The sequence below is a fragment of the Stegastes partitus genome, unplaced genomic scaffold, assembly GCF_000690725.1.
Source record: "Stegastes partitus isolate 25-593 unplaced genomic scaffold, Stegastes_partitus-1.0.2 Scaffold718, whole genome shotgun sequence".
NCBI lineage: Eukaryota > Metazoa > Chordata > Actinopteri > Pomacentridae > Stegastes > Stegastes partitus.
The window spans coordinates 117,078-132,837 of NW_007578449.1; the positions used below are offsets into that span (position 1 = coordinate 117,078).

The 15,760-nt window shown below is 40.1% G+C and overlaps 2 protein-coding genes across 2 annotated transcripts in view; both read right to left on the reverse strand.

The window, feature by feature from the left end:
- rassf3 (Ras association domain family member 3) overlaps positions 1-4,649 on the reverse strand; it is an 88,309-nt gene extending 83,660 nt beyond the window's left edge. The window contains exon 1 of the mRNA XM_008291107.1: positions 3,885-4,649. Coding sequence (XP_008289329.1) covers positions 3,885-4,410 — 526 coding nt within the window. The 5' untranslated portion in view covers positions 4,411-4,649. The remainder of the gene's footprint in view (positions 1-3,884) is intronic.
- A 433-nt stretch (positions 4,650-5,082) lies between these two features.
- LOC103364099 (uncharacterized) lies at positions 5,083-12,391 on the reverse strand. The gene is made up of 7 exons (XM_008291108.1): positions 12,253-12,391; positions 9,676-10,111; positions 8,787-8,894; positions 7,022-7,083; positions 6,499-6,660; positions 6,075-6,188; positions 5,083-5,896 (listed from the first exon to the last, which is right to left on the reverse strand). The coding sequence occupies exons 2-7, from the start codon at positions 10,100-10,102 to the stop codon at positions 5,858-5,860; spliced, it is 912 nt and encodes a 303-aa protein (XP_008289330.1). The 5' UTR covers positions 10,103-10,111; positions 12,253-12,391; the 3' UTR covers positions 5,083-5,857.
- Between the last annotated feature and the right edge of the window lie 3,369 nt (positions 12,392-15,760).

A 15,760-nucleotide genomic window follows, 5' to 3' on the forward strand; every position in this document is an offset into this window, starting at 1 on the left:
ATTAACATGTTGTTATTCCTGCTCTTACCCTGATGGCTCACTGGCAGATGCAGACAAAAATATAAAGCTTTTTAAATGCACACATTCACTTAAAACTACTTCAACTTACATGTAAAACACATCATGTGTACTTCTTAAGGTTTTCATCTTATCTGCCTGTTGTTGTTCTTTTCGGGTCGATGTCGTGCTGATGTCATCTTTCATTAATAAATTAATGTAAAGTCTAAATGCAACCAGAGCTCAGAAATCTACTGCAGGCTATAAATACATCTAATCTGGACATAATCTTCAAACCACTGACTTCTACATGAGCAAAGAAAAGAGAAAAAACAGGCAACGCTATTTGAAAAGCCTGTCGTTTTACATTCTTGGACCTTTCATGCAAACAAACATGTAATCTGGAACCAAACATACCGAAAACAGAAAACATGCAAGACCTCCACTAATGTATCGTGCTTGGAAGCTATAATAACTACACTTATGTCATCAGAATCTTCTGTATGACAGTTTGGCGTCGACAAATTCAGAATCTTTTAAACCCAGTAAAAGCTACAACATGAACATGTGATCGTGTACTCTGGACACTTTCAGCATTCAGCAACCTGCACTGCATGAGAAATTAATTTTTAAAGGAAACACCTGAACAAAAACTGCTGCTGCTGCTGCTCAGTTGGCTTATAAGTGACTGTTTATGTGAGTTAATAAGTGAACTAGTGACTGATGCAGATATTAACAGTCTGTGAAAACCTTCAGGGCAGAGAAGTATGTTCTCTCCCATTTTGACCTTCTGAGGAAGGTCAGCCTTTCTGTGGACTTTGGGTGGAGCATTGGCCTTTAACAGGCTTCCTGAAGGGCAATCAGCTGCAAAAAGGCTTTTTAACTTAGCAGAGATATCAGCCTGAGTGTTGTTGTTGTGAACACACACACACACATAAACATAAACATGCACTCACACAAACAAACTCCATCAGCAGTGAAGCTGACGGGAAGCACAGAGCTCACTGAGCAGGCTCATTGTCTGCAGGCCTAATGAAGTTAGAGGGATAAATGGATGAAGGCAGAGCAGGAAGGCAGCATGTATCTGCCTTGTTTGGGCTTTTTATTCAGCAGCACTTAGAATTTTGGTTTCAATAATAAAAATCAGTATCTGGTGTGACCTCAGTCTGAACTGTGCACATGTTGAACTCTCTTTGGTCTCGAGTTTTCTGAAGTAATCTTGTGGTACATTACGGAAATCTTCCTTCAGCACTTTGGTTGTCTTTTACTCATGTGTCTGTCCAGATGATCCCATACAGCTTCTATATGACTCAGCTCTGGACTCTGGAGGTCAGTCCATCACTCTCAGTGGTTCATCACATGTTTAGTTTACTGACCCGAGCGAGGGTGTGTTTTGTCATTTATGAAATTAACTTTAAATTTATACTAGAGGGTCCTCAGTAGAGGGATGTATTTGCCCCTGCCGGCCATGATTGCACTGAACCCCTGTAAGCCATTCTTCTATGGGTTTTCTTTCACCAGTCGTGGCTGTTTGGTGGTCCAAGATGGAATGGGTGCTATCCATGTATACATGATATGTTACTTAAAATAAATGGCAATATCAAACATTTTTAGACTTTGAGCTTGACCTTGAAATATCAGGTCAGATGTTAACACCCCAGTGGGAAGCCTATACATGGTTTCTAATGTAAACAGTGTGTCTATCTTGCACTGCTTCCAAGTTACAGTTCAGTCAATATGTATGACCTTGAACTATTACCCAAGGTCAAATGCAACCCCACCAATAGTAAGTCCCTACATTGTTGCTTAGCTGCACCAAATGCCATAAATCTACCTTCTAGGCTTTTACAGGTATGCAACATTTTTGAAAAGGTGATCTTTGACCTCTAGTGGAGCTGCTGTCGCACTGATTGACCCAAAAAATCAAATCATTCTGAGTAGAGGTCATTCCTAGCTCACCTGGAAAACATCAACTTGTTAGAGCTTAGAACTCCAGCTAGAGACTGTTCACAGACACACAGATGGGCAACTATGATAAGAAATACAGTTTTTTATTCATTATATCAATTTGCCAGTTTGCTGATGCTAGCTAATATTAGCATGTTTTAGCTAACAGTCATAAATCAACCGAGTGAGGCTGTAGCTCCAAAAAGGCAAAGTTTAATGAACTGAGGTTGTGTTTTTAAAAAATAATGCTATTTTCATTTGTTTGAGCAAGATTTCGTTTTCTCTTCTTTGTCTCTATTTAAAGATCAGGTTGATCCCTGAAGCTACCAGCACCACACCGCCGGGTCACATGTGCTGCATGTATTACATAAATAGTGTGACGGATGATTACATTTTAATAGCAAGATGGATGTCTTTTTAAAAGCTGGTTTGTTAAGACGCCAAAAGCCAAACTGTTCCTTTGTTCTTTCACAGCATTAAATATCTGAGTCACATTTAAAGGTACACGTTAGAATGAAGAGAATAAACTGGGTTAGTGGGAGCAACAACAAGAGATGACACTGAATAAGGGTCAAAACACAAGATGTTTGGATGTTCAGAACCTTCTGCATGTCATCTCCATCAAAGCACAAACAAAGACAAGCATTAGAGGCTTTTTCCTCAGTTTCCTATTTCTATTGTTTGGGAGACACAAGTGGACACAGAGGGAGGTCTGCAGTCTGAGGAGTCACTCAGGCTCCTTTTCTTTTAGACCAGAACCGGTCCGTCTGCATACCGACTGCATTCCAGTTGCGTAGCTGCATCACGGCCCTGCCTGCTAATGTCGTCAACAGTGTTTTAACATTCGGCCTTTACCACATGTCAAACAATGTTACCTAAAAATGTTGGTGCCACATTGATAATAACTGTAAAAATGATTGTCGTAAAATTCAGGATGGAAACAACTGGTTCATTTTTAACCCTATAAAGCCAAAAAAAATCTTATTATACTGCGATAAAACGTCTGAATAGTGAGTATTTGGTATGAAAGCTACATCTTGATGTCACTTATACCAGCCTGTATACATGTCCACTGCTATAAAGAGTCATTCAATCAATAAAATGTCAAAAAAATATCACCCACATTCTTGTTTGGTTCAGTCCAAAAACAAAGAAAAAATGGGAATGAAGTTAATCCTTTCTTAGAAGTTTAATATTTTTGCTTGATTTTTGCTCACAAACCTGTGAGAAGGATTTTCTGTCTATTTATTAATCGTTTAATCGCCTGATTGTTTGAGCACTAAACAAACTTCTGAGCTCAAAAGGTGAGTTAATAAATAAAAGCAGTCAGGGAGGGTTGATCTCTACCAAGGTTTGTTGTAAAAAACAACCAAACTGTGCAACACAAAAACTGTATATGTTGGAAAAATCTCTACAAGTTAAACATATTTTTGTGATTTCACTTCACGTCTAATTTTCATTTTTGCAGCAACAAAATGGCATCATCCCTTCATTCTGTCTATGGGTCTGGTTTATAGTCTAAATAACAGTGAATTACTCTCGTTTTAATGTAACTCTGTTGTTTTTTTCATCATTGGCTCAAATATTACACGGCCAACATGTCCATTTGATTTCCTCTCATTACACTCCTCTGATTAAATAATTATTGATTAGAGATTTATTGTGTGATTTACCAGAATTTCACCGTCTGTCTGTGGGAAATTCTAGAAATGAAAATTCTCATTTTTGTCAAGTATTTTTTTTTTCTATACAATTTTCAACTTTAAATATACTTGATGGTAAATTTGAATCTAATCTCACCACTAAATCCATGTTTATCTTGACAACAGACTCACAGTGCTCTGCCTCCCACATGAGTTTAAAATGTGTGAATCCTTCTTGTGAAGAGGTTCGACCACCCCTGCACCCAGCCCACCCTCCTCCCGCCACCAGCAGCTCACCTTCACAGGTGAGTCCATGCTGGAAGATGTAGTAGCAGCACACATCACACCAGGTGTTCTCTCCTCCGGCCTGGAAGCTGTGTCCCTCCCCGGACTCCTCCTGCACCCTGGGGTCCTTCTCTCCGGGGGAGAAGATAGTCCTCACATCGGGGGGTCTGAAGCCCTTCCTCCTGCTCCGGGGTGGTCCTCCTCCTCCTCCTCCTCCTCCGTGTCCCTCCGCTGCAGCGTTTATCCTCTCCGGGCTCCGGGGCTTCGCCTCCGGCTGCCCTCTCTCGCTCCACGCCGCCTCCAGGCTCTCCAGGCTGGGCGGCTGAGGAGACGGGAGTCGCCGGACAGCTCTCACCACCACCGCGCCTTTGGAGATCCGCATCTTGGCGCCCGGCGGCGGCCACGTCGCCTCCGGTGCCTCGTTGAGTGTACCGGGAGATCTGATGATATGAAGCGCCTGAACCGTTAACGGAGAGTCGTCCGTAACCGAGGAGCGCGTGGGGGCGTATTTCCGACCCTGGTGCACGACGTTAAACATTACGCACGATCTTCATAGTCCGCTGCGTAACGAGCCGAGGTGCGCTGAGCAGCCACAGGTGTGACGTCTCTGCGAGCAGCTGATGCCCGACTGGTGAGTGGTGCCGTCCTCCGGCTGGGTGTCGGGGAGCAGGTTGAGGCAGTCCGAGCTGTGCGGCAGAACGGGTTGGATCTCATTTCAACCAGCGGAGCAGCGCGACGCGCTCCAGGAACAACTGCGCTCCAGACTCCCTCAATGAGATACAGTTCCCAAACTAATTTAAACTCATTCATCAAATTCAACGGTTTCACCTTTTTAACTCGTTTGAAAGCACGTTGCTTAAAAAAAAATCAATTAAAAAAAAAAAGTACAACTTCTATGTTGGTGTCACCTGTTGCGTCCTCTGTTTAAGGTGTTCTCTCTACAGTTTAAAGCAAATCTCAAATGCTTGGATTCATTTACTATATGCCGAATTTATTTGAATAGATATAACAACGTGTCCCGACAGTAAAACATTGTTGTATATTAATTGAAAGAGGAATACTTAAAAATCTACCATACTTTGAATTGGGTTCGTTTGAATCACTGTTGTACCTTGCAGTTCCTCGTGTGGCCACACGGTGGTGGTGTTTACACATGAGCACCTTCTCATAGATCAGACTTCAGTAGAAAAAGGAAAACCAGAATCTAAAGTAGCATTTAGGTCACTTTTTATACACTCACTCCAAATTTCCCTTCAGAGCTCTGCACTTTATTTGAACATTGGCAACATGTATTGTAATAAAAATGGTGTATAATTTATTACTGACACACTATTATTGTATAAACAGTACACGTAATAAAAAAAGTGTTGGTTTTTGGTCCATATTTTCATTACATGTAGCAAATAACCATTTCAGACAGTACATACAGTGGTCCCTTAGAAAAACCAAACAGTTGTTAATAACACAAATAACACCAGATCTATTACACATTCGCAATTTGGCGCTTTTCATTATCTTCATATAAAGTGCAAGTGCTGAACAGTACTTTTTTTTTTTGTTCTTTCAAACTACAAAACAAATAATGCCACAGTCCACATAAAACACAGGGCTATGTTCTGATAGTTTTTCATTAATGGCAAAACACACAAACGGTACAAAAAAACAATTTCTGCTTTGACTCATTGCTCCTGTAAGTACACAAAAATACCTGAACAACAGAATTATTTGCAAGAAAAAAACCAAACATGATTGTTTGATTTCTAATCCTAAAGCTCCAGATGTGTTTGCAAACTGATTTGGCAGAATAAAAACACAGAACTCCTGTTTGGTGCTCTCCTTTCAGAGCATTCAGACACACTGCTGAGAGGTTAAAGTGTCACAGTGAAGTCTCCCTGAAGGACTCTTAATGCTGGCAGCTCCTCCACTGTGGTTTCTCAGACGGGCTGCAGGTGCTGCTGTGAAACTGGAAAACCTCATCAAGATGTTCACTCCACTTCATCCTCATCACCCTCGAAGGCTGCCTCCTGAAAGTGACAATATTTAAGTTATGTAAAAAGGTTTATCGGTATTCATGGAGGTGGTACTTTTATCTATGTGCTGCAACAACCACACTTCCCCTTGGAGATTAATAAAGTATTTCCAGTCTATTCTATGTACAGGTCAAACTAATTGTCTGAAGAAGGAGACGAGTGTTTTACATACATATCCTCCCTGCTGCTGCGCCCAGGTCGAGTAATAGTCCTGCAGGTATCTGGCTCCGTGGCTCAGCAGGCGGTTTGTGGGCAACGTGTTCACTGCTGTGAGACGAGTGGTGACCTGACGGAGGATGGAAACATGTTCAGCAGTTAACAAACAAGCATGTTTGAAGGACAGTGATTCACCAGGCAGCAGAATCGTAGCCGGGACACTCTGAGAGGAAACACTCTGAGCATTTCTAGTGAGTTTCACTGACTTTTACTTGTAATTTCTTACTTAAGTTACCACTGTGATTACTTCTCCTATCATTACTTTGTATAGAGTTAGGATAGTTTAGGGCACTGCTGATCAGACACATAACTTTTTTTTGTGGTTTAAAACAAGAATTTAACGTTGTTTATTAAGGACAACACACACAAGTTGTTCTCACCTCACAGGTCACGGCGATCTGGGTTTTGGGCGATGCTTGTGGCCCCAGAGCGTCGGGGTCGGCGCTCCTGAGGCCCATCCTCATGAGCAGGGCATTTATTAGATTCTTAAAGAAACTGTAGTCCCAGAATAACTCTGCTGCGATATTGGCATCCTTCAGCTCCTGGTGGAGACAAGAAACATGTTGTGTTCAGTGTTTTATAAAGTGGTCTTTACTGCTGAACATCTGGGGAAATGCATTCGAAATCTTTCTGTTAAATGGGCTCAGAAAAAAAACAGAATGTTATACAGCAGGACTGTGGCGGAAATCGGAGAAACGTCTGATCACTGGTGGACGTTTCTTTCACATTCTTATCAGTGTTGAATAACAAGCAGTAAAAATGCACTGATCAGTGAACTCTCGACCTGCCAGGTACATAGTATGACCTGGTAATAACTTCCACTCTCTTGTCATAAATCCCTAAAGAATTTCCCGTAACATGTTACACACACATGCTCCACAGATAAGATAAGTTGTTTTGTACCTTCTCGTTCCATTTGTCTCCTGTTTCCCTCAGCAGCAGACCGATCATCTTCTCCACTTCACCTAGAAACACATCATATGATTCATGAGTCACTTTCTTTCTGACAGATGAACATTCAAAGACAAAAGTCGGCGCCGTGGACATGAACACTGGATGCGCTGATCGTTTGGGGAAACAGGCGACGACATTCTGCCTGGAGGAGTGAAAAAAGGTTACAGCCAGTTCTATGGGAAGCTAAATGTAAAGAACACGTGGAGAATGTTGGACCCAAAGCAAAGTGTCTGTCCAAATGAAATGCAGAAGTTATAAGTAAGTCAACACAGTTTAAAAACAAACTGATTAAGAAAGCTACGGTTCAAGTTGGTCCATAACTCCAGTCTGGTTTCCCTTCAGTACATTTTATCTGGATAATATTCCTTTTATCTGTCATATCTTCTGTTTTTCCACATCCCTCGCAGACACATCAGACTCCACTGTCTCATCAAAACTAAGCTCTGTTGAATATTTAGTCAGAATTTTGGAGAATTTCAGATATTTTTTTGGCATTTTCACCCTCAAAAAAATAATCCTCGTAGCTGGAAAGTAATTTTCAAGGTTCAACATCTTCAGAAACAAAACTCCAACAGACATGAAAAGTGGTGAGGACCCAGACAGAACAGCCTCTGCCGGATCAGAACGACCCAATGGATCCAACAGAGGACATCCTTTTAAATTAATGGTCCCTCAAAATGGAAAAAAGTGCAAAATGTATATGGATGGATCCATGTTTCCTGATAAAAATACAGTCTTTGGTTGTAATTTCACCAAAAATGACTTGAAATGACTTTGACTACAAACCCCTAATCAGTCGCTTCCAAAATACTAGAAAACTAATTAACAGGTTTACAGAAACAGAGCAAAGGTTTGACAATCCACAGTGTACTCTACAAGCAGCAGTACATGAAATACTTAATATATATCTGTATAAGAAGCCAAACTATGCTGATGTCACACACTTTTATTTACATTAACTGCATGTATTCAGGAGATGATGCATCTGAAGCTGTTTAGTTTCTGCACTGTAATCTAAAAGAAGAACTTCTGCACTTCAGCAGTTTAATCACAACAATTATAGTTTAGGAGCTTCTAAGAATCCATAAACTTAAATGAACACGTTTTACAGATCAGGAGAGAGAAATTCATCTTCACGAGCTCTCACTCATGCTGCTTTCTCATTGACACAGATCATTGATTGATTGAATTGATCAGCAATCAAATAAATCAATCACTTGGTGTGGAAATAGCTTGTTCTGAATCGCTTTAGTGATTCACCTCTGGTGAATTTCACTTTCATTTCAGCTGTCATCAGCAGGACAGACTGTGGATGTATTATGGAAATCAGAAGGTAAGTGGACGTTTCCACAGACGCTGTAAGAACCATGTGAGGAGCAAAGACTCTGCTCGTGTCTCACAGAGCTGGAGATGGAATGAGCTTCCTGGAAATGGTTTTCACAATCAGATTTCAGTCTGTCTCGATGACTTCTTAGATGCATTACTTGAATAGTTATCTAATCTGCCCGAGACATCAGAAGTATAAAAGTATAAATGAGTTTTTACATCTCTGCTGCAGCTATGTGTTGGAGCAAACTGGATGTATTCATCAGGCTGAACCGCTGATTGACAAACAAACCTGAAACACTTGTACGAACAAGTGAGAGGTTTACAAGAAAATACATATTTATCTTCTCAGAAATATTTTTGCTTTCTCTGCAGGAGCAAAACTCACCCTCTTCCGAGTCCGTCTCCAGTTCTGGGGGCGTGAACGGGATTTCATCAGCGATCTCCGTTAGTCTGCTCACTGCCTCCTCCAACTGATCCTTCTTTTTAACCTCAGCTGGAAAAAAACAAGAAACACAAACAAAAGACTGAGAGAGCAAAAGGGCTTCAGAGGGCAACGAGCCTGTATTTAGGATCAAACAGAGAAAATAGTCACATGACTGTGTCGACACGAGACAGGAACACCAGAAACATCTCTGCCAGCAGAAAGTGACTCAGCTAGTTTTCAGGGCTTACTGGGAAATAATGGAAAATGTGTCATGAAAAGTGATTCACAACACGTCCCGTCTGTTCAACCAGGTGTGTATATTATATAAATCGCATATATATGAATAGAGCTAGTTTATAAATTACAGATCAACAGATCTATTTTGATAGTGGAGTCAATATTTTGAATAATTTCTTTAAAAACCTAGTCCGACTGATTATTAAATGATCTGTTGAGCCTGTTAGAACCACCTGTCCAACCCTAAAAATCCATTCACTTAACATCATGTATGACAAAAAAACCCATCAGTTATATATTTGAGAAGCTGGAAGCATCTGATCAATTTGGTCTATGTGTAGAAATACAAAAATGACTCCTATGTAAATGTGGCTCTTCCTCCAAGATCAATAAAGTCGTCCTTTTCCTCCTTTTCTATTCCTACTGAGCTGCTAAAACAAGTGGGAACAAATGGTCAGATTAAACAAAACATCAGAACGAGTCACTGTTGGACTGGAGGAAACCCTAAAAGCAAATGTTCGCTGTTTTCTGACATTCAAAGACAAAACGATGGTTCATATTAACGTATAATAAAAATAATATTTTGTTGGAGTCTTACTGTTATGATACATACCAGGTTCAATGGAGTCTATCATCAGTGACTCATCAGCTGGAGGATCCATACACCTGTTGGTAGCGTTGGAAGGAGGCGTTTGCTGAGGTTCTTTGTCGTCTGTCTGAGGCTTGACACATTTTAAAATGCTCGACAGACGCTTCCATCCCTTCTTTTTCTTCTTTTTCGTCTTCACCTCTGTTTCAGTCTGGACTGGTGTCTGAGATGGAGTTGTTCCGTTTGCATCTGTACTACCATTGTCCTGCACATGTGAGTCCTCCTCCTGCTGTGGCCGTCTCCTCTTTGCGTAGGCCATCATGAGTCTGAACTCCGCTGTACCGTCCATGCTGCCAGGGTCTGAGGTAGATTTAAGGTCACAGTCTGTGGGGCTGGTGCCGCCGTGGTGGTTGGAGAAGAGGTCGTGGATCTCCACGTGTCCGTTCGCCATACTGGTTCACTGTCGAACAAGTAAAAATGATCATAATGATTAAAGTAAAGGTACAGTAAGCCAAACATCATGACAAATGGGTTCAACATGTGGTCAGAGTCGATGTGTGTTTGCCACCAGCTCTCAGAAGTGGCATTATTTGTTGTCAAATGCTTCAGTGTTGTTTCTTTATTTCAACTTTAGAATAAACAATCAGGATTTTTTGCTGTTATTTGATATTTTCTGTACAATGTATGCATTCCTATAGATAGACAAGAAAGACAAGACAATAAAATCATACACCAACTATCTGTAGATGTGTTTTTTTCCATTGGACAAAACTAGACAACTAAAGACTAAAGACTAGACAACTAAGGACAAAGGACACTCATTTGAAGACAACAACGTGCTGATGTTGGCCAGAGAGGACAGATGGTTTGAGAGAGGAGTGAAAGAAGCCATCTATGTCAAACTGGAAAGACCATCCCTCAACAGAGGTGGAGGTCTGAGGCATCACCTCTCACCTGTTTACAATTCAGTCTTAAGAACTCTTCCCAGGAAGATGAAACCACATTCACACCTAGACACAAAAGACCCTAACAACCCCTCCCAACTGAAACCAAAACTCAGGTGTTAATGGCTCCTTAAGGATGCAAGTATCTGGAACTCCCCTCTAGCCAGTCAGACCTGATGAAGCCTCTTGGATGAGAGGTGAAATGTCTTCAAGGAACTCAAGCAAGTCCAGTTGCTACGATTAATCTACAAGAATAACCATGACCTGGATGACTGAGAATCCATATTTGACCATATTGACAGCTGTATAGTACATATACATGTTTTGTGTGTAAAACATATCTGTCAGACATACATTCATACTCTGCAGGGCTCCAGACTTTCTTTTTTACTGGAATCACTGGTGCCACCAACTTTTATATTTGCTTGCACTTCCCTCCTGGTGACAGGCGAAACACATCCCGTGCTGAACATCTTGTTACAGTTAGATTCCTCAAACGCCTCACAGTGCAGACTGCTGTGTTCAGACAGGTGTGTGACTAAGAATGACTTGGAAAAGAGCGCAATAGGGCGTTTTACTGTCACGAGGAGAGAGCACATTTTTATGAGTAAATACTACAGCTGAACATGTTCATTCATTGGTGGAAAGCCAAAATCATTACAGTGATTCATGTTCATGTATTTGTGCAGTCCTACCACTGAGGTAGTCATTGTCAGGCTGGCTTCCTTCACGGTTCAGTGCTTCCTGCCTGCACCTGCACTCTGATCATCAGGTGTGTCAGGCCTCTCCCTCTCTGCCTCCCATTTCCTATTTTCGTTTTTCATTAATCAGTTACAGACCATTTTCTCTGAACTCACTCAAAAAAAAAAAATGGTGGCAATTGTTTCATGTTGAGGTTTATTTAACTCACCTAAGTTTAAGTAGATTAGATTTTTTCACTGATCATTCAATTAATAGTTTGGATTAAAAAACATTAAATTGAAATGATATAAAACCAGAAAGGGCAGACCCTTACATCTGACAGGCTGGAAACATCAGGAAATAAAGATTTTATTTTGAGAGACCAGCTGAATATTGACCATGTTTTTATCTGTGCCAACACATTTTGTTCTGCATGTATCCAGCCTGACAAGTAATTGTATATTTCAACATTATATATATAAATAATTTTTTTAATGTTGATTTCTTCTATTTTTCCTCATTGTGTCGCTCTCTGGTGGACAACACTGACAGCCTCGGGTTATGCCCAGACGTGTATCTCCAACCTCACGCTTTATTACAACCAGTTGTTTCCGCAAAACCACAGCAGCACGCTAACGAGCTGCTATGTTTAAGGAACAAAAGTCAGACTTTAAAGCTCTTCAAAGTCAGTTTAGCTGCTCTGCGTGGCTGAAAAACGTCTATTACGACTGTTAAAGTGTAACAGAGCAACACGGGACTCTATTAGTTGGTGTAACAGAACAGAAACGGCTGTAAATAAACATTGAACTGAAATGAACGCTGCCTGTTTGCGCACTAAACACAGTTTGAGCGGTTAAAAGCAACTTTTGTCAACTCAAGCGGACTTTTAACGACACATGAAAACTTTTAGCCAACTCTTTTAGTAAGTACTGTTAGTATGTGAAATCCTTGCTAACACAAAAATAAGTTTACTTACGGTCCAAGTGTCCAAAAATACCGTATTTGAAGATAAAATATTGGCAGCAGCGCTCTCCGCCTGACTGGTGCTGCCGGTGACTGACGTCTCAGCTGATCCGGGATCCTGACGCCGCTTATCAAACATTTCCTGGTGTTACGTCATGACGTCACGTGTTACGCAGCAGGTATGCCAACGTTAAAGAATGCAAAGTAGTTGATTCAGTTTTTCTCCTGTTTTGCGATTTCCAGTAAAGATCTTACCGCTTATATCCACTTCTTGTAATTTTTTTTTCTGACCCGAACACAGAGCAGTTCCTCTCTCCGCAAAACAAACTATCTTTGAGGTTTTAAATTGAAAGTGAAAGTGACAGAGACAGTGACGAAGTGGGAAAAAGAAATAGTTCCAATGTAATTTATTCTAAATTTTTCAAACGATGTTCCAACTGTACAGTCTGACATGCTTTATCATTTGTGTCTCTCAGATTTATATACACCTCTTTATTTTTGCTCCCATGAACATTTTAAAGGAATTATATCCACACATTAAAATGAAACAGTGGGGATTTTTTTTCAGTTCACATAGAAACTTCCAGACTCTGTGTGTTTACAAAACAGGAAACTGAAACCTGGTTTCGTTTTGACTGCCATGGTCAAATCACATGTTAAAGTACCTAACAGAGAAACGATGAACTAAAAGAAACAAAACAATAAGGAGGAAGTTTATAACCTCGCTGACATTTAATAGTACAGTCATAATGTCAAAGCCAGAGACAGGAATGAAATCCACAGTGTCTTCATTGTCTGAAACAAATCTGCACTTGTTTTCCACAGAAATAAAATGTTGATCTAATGTGACACCTCTCTTCAGTATGTAATTGATAAATTAATAATTTGAGATGAGGCAGTGGTTTATAATGACTCGTCTACACCACATTCATCAGTACGTTAAACTGAAAGCCTTGCAAACGCTCTGACGTGAAAAGAAAAAAAAAAAGACCCTACAATTGAATTTCAAAATAATTCTGTTGTTTTGTCGCGTCAGAAAACGTCAGCAGGTCCCACAAGTGGTCGCAGGATGAATGTGCACTGGTGTAGTAAAAAAGACACATTACTTACGCTCTGAAAGTGTTTTTTTGTTTTTCCTGTGAATTGCTAAATGATTTATCCTCTCAGGCTTCTAGAAACTGTTGAAATGACAATAAAACATATGGAGAACAAAAACTCTTAGGTTGAAATGAGGCGTCTTTTTAAGGGCACACAAGCAAAGTATATTTATCATATCAAACTTTGCATCTGTTTGCAAAAACTGGTTTCCACACAGCTCTGTAAACGTGTAGTATGATCTGCATTACTGAAACAACTGGGCTGACTTGTTATTTACAGCGATGTCAGATTTTCTACACCACAGAAGTTTGGAACTTCCAGCTGTGTTTGACTGACAAACCCCTAAAACTACATGTAATTTGAAAGTTCCCTCTTAGTGTTGAACAAAACATCCCACCACAAGGTTTAGGTCAGAGCAAATCAGAAGCTTTGTAAAGTTTAACAATGAACGTTTTAATCTCAACTTATGCAAGAGAAGAATTAAATGACTTAAATGAATAAAATGTTCTCTGTTGAGAACCATATACATTAAAACTGCAGAAACAGCGACTCAGTGGCGCCTGTGCTGTTTAGGAAACTCCCAAGTGTGACTCAGCGACTGTTTGACTTTCCAGCCATCTGAGAAATGTCTCAGTGTTGCGTCACAGCTTATTTTTCTCCTTTACACAGTAATATAGGTCAAAGTTTTTGTTCTCTTAAGTTAAGTGCGACTGACCAGCAGGAACATGTTTCACTACGGCAGCAAATGCAAGTTTGTTCTTGTTAATATTCTGACGTCGTATATTCAGGCTGAGTGTGAACAATCTGACTCACACATCACAGCAAATATTTTCGTAGGTAGGTATGGAGGAATAAAAAACTGATTCTACTGGCAGTAAACTCCTCAGTAAAGGCTTGTGAGTAGCAAATCGCTGCTTATTCAGTTACTAAGAAACAGCTGCATGTTATTAGAACAAACACACACACAGAAATATAGCTCTACACACTCTGCAATAATGGCCGGTAATCATTTACAGACATGAATACTCTGATTACTAAAAGTTATCCGATAAGAAACCCAGTGGCTTACAAGTACTTATGCACACACGTGCACACGTAAGGCATCTTTCCAAACCTAGTATCAGTCACCTTAAAAGTAAACATCAGTTTTAACTCTTTAAAGACATTAAAACCATGTTTTAAGTGTGTCCTTTGCTTTACATTTTTACTACACTGACTTAAAAGACAAGTTTAATCTATCAGCATTACATATTTATTGGTGTATTTCTTCATGTCACCCGCTGTCTGTGAAATGTTTACACAGTGCTTTAGAAAGACTCACTTGGGTGAATATAATCTTCAAACCCATGAAGGTGCCAGAAAGTACTAAGACTGTCTCTATGAGCTTCTCTTGCAGTGAAAACTGCCCAGACGATGGACTTAACTCCACCCGTCTGGTGCTCCAGCACAGTTACTGGGAAATACTTGAACACAGAGCGCTGAGGATTATCATGTGTACAAAGATGTCTGTATATTGTTGGTACAACTTCCTGGCAATGCCTCCAATAAAAATATCATGTAAATGACTGGACATGTTCTGATATGTTTTAATGCTTGTATTTAAATGGTGTCTTTCACGTGTGTATACTATACTTTAGCCATGCTAACAGCGTAGTGTATGTCTATCAGTCCACCTCTCAGACTGAAACATCTCAACAACTATTAGATGTAAATCAGAGCAGACATTCATGACCGTCAGAGGATGTATCCGTCCTATTCTGTGACCCGCTGACCTTCACCCCAGTGTCACCATGAAGCTGATATTTAGAGTGCTGTGTGAAAGAATTGATGTCTATTAGAATGATTGCCATGAAAATTGCAAATAAATAATTGTATTTGCTTCTACTTTTTGGTGCCAGTTTTCTTTTTGTACCATTTTCTGAACCAAATTCTCTCTTGTACTTTGATCCAGTTGGAGTCTTTAATCAGAGCTAATTAGCAAATGGCAGCATGTTAACATGCCAAGCTAACACGATAAATATGGCAAACATTAGGTCTGCTAAACAGCAAATGTTAGCATTGTCATCTTGAGCATGTTAGCATAACGAGCAAACTGGTAAACATATCTGCTAAAAATCAATATGTGAACATTATTTTTGTGAATGTTAGCATGCTAACTAAAGAAGGCAAACATATTTGCTACACAATAGCATGTTAGCATGCTGAGGAAAGTTGGCTAACATGTCTGCTTAACATTAACATGTTAGCATTGGTAAGCATTATATCTGCTAAATATCAGCAAGTTAAGGAAATGTGGCTAACATAGTTCCTTAACATCAACATAAGGTTAGCATGATATTGCTAACATTTAGCTCCAACCAGTGCAGTATGTAAATACAGTCTCACAGAGCTGTTAGCATGGCTGTTGGTATATTTGAGATAAT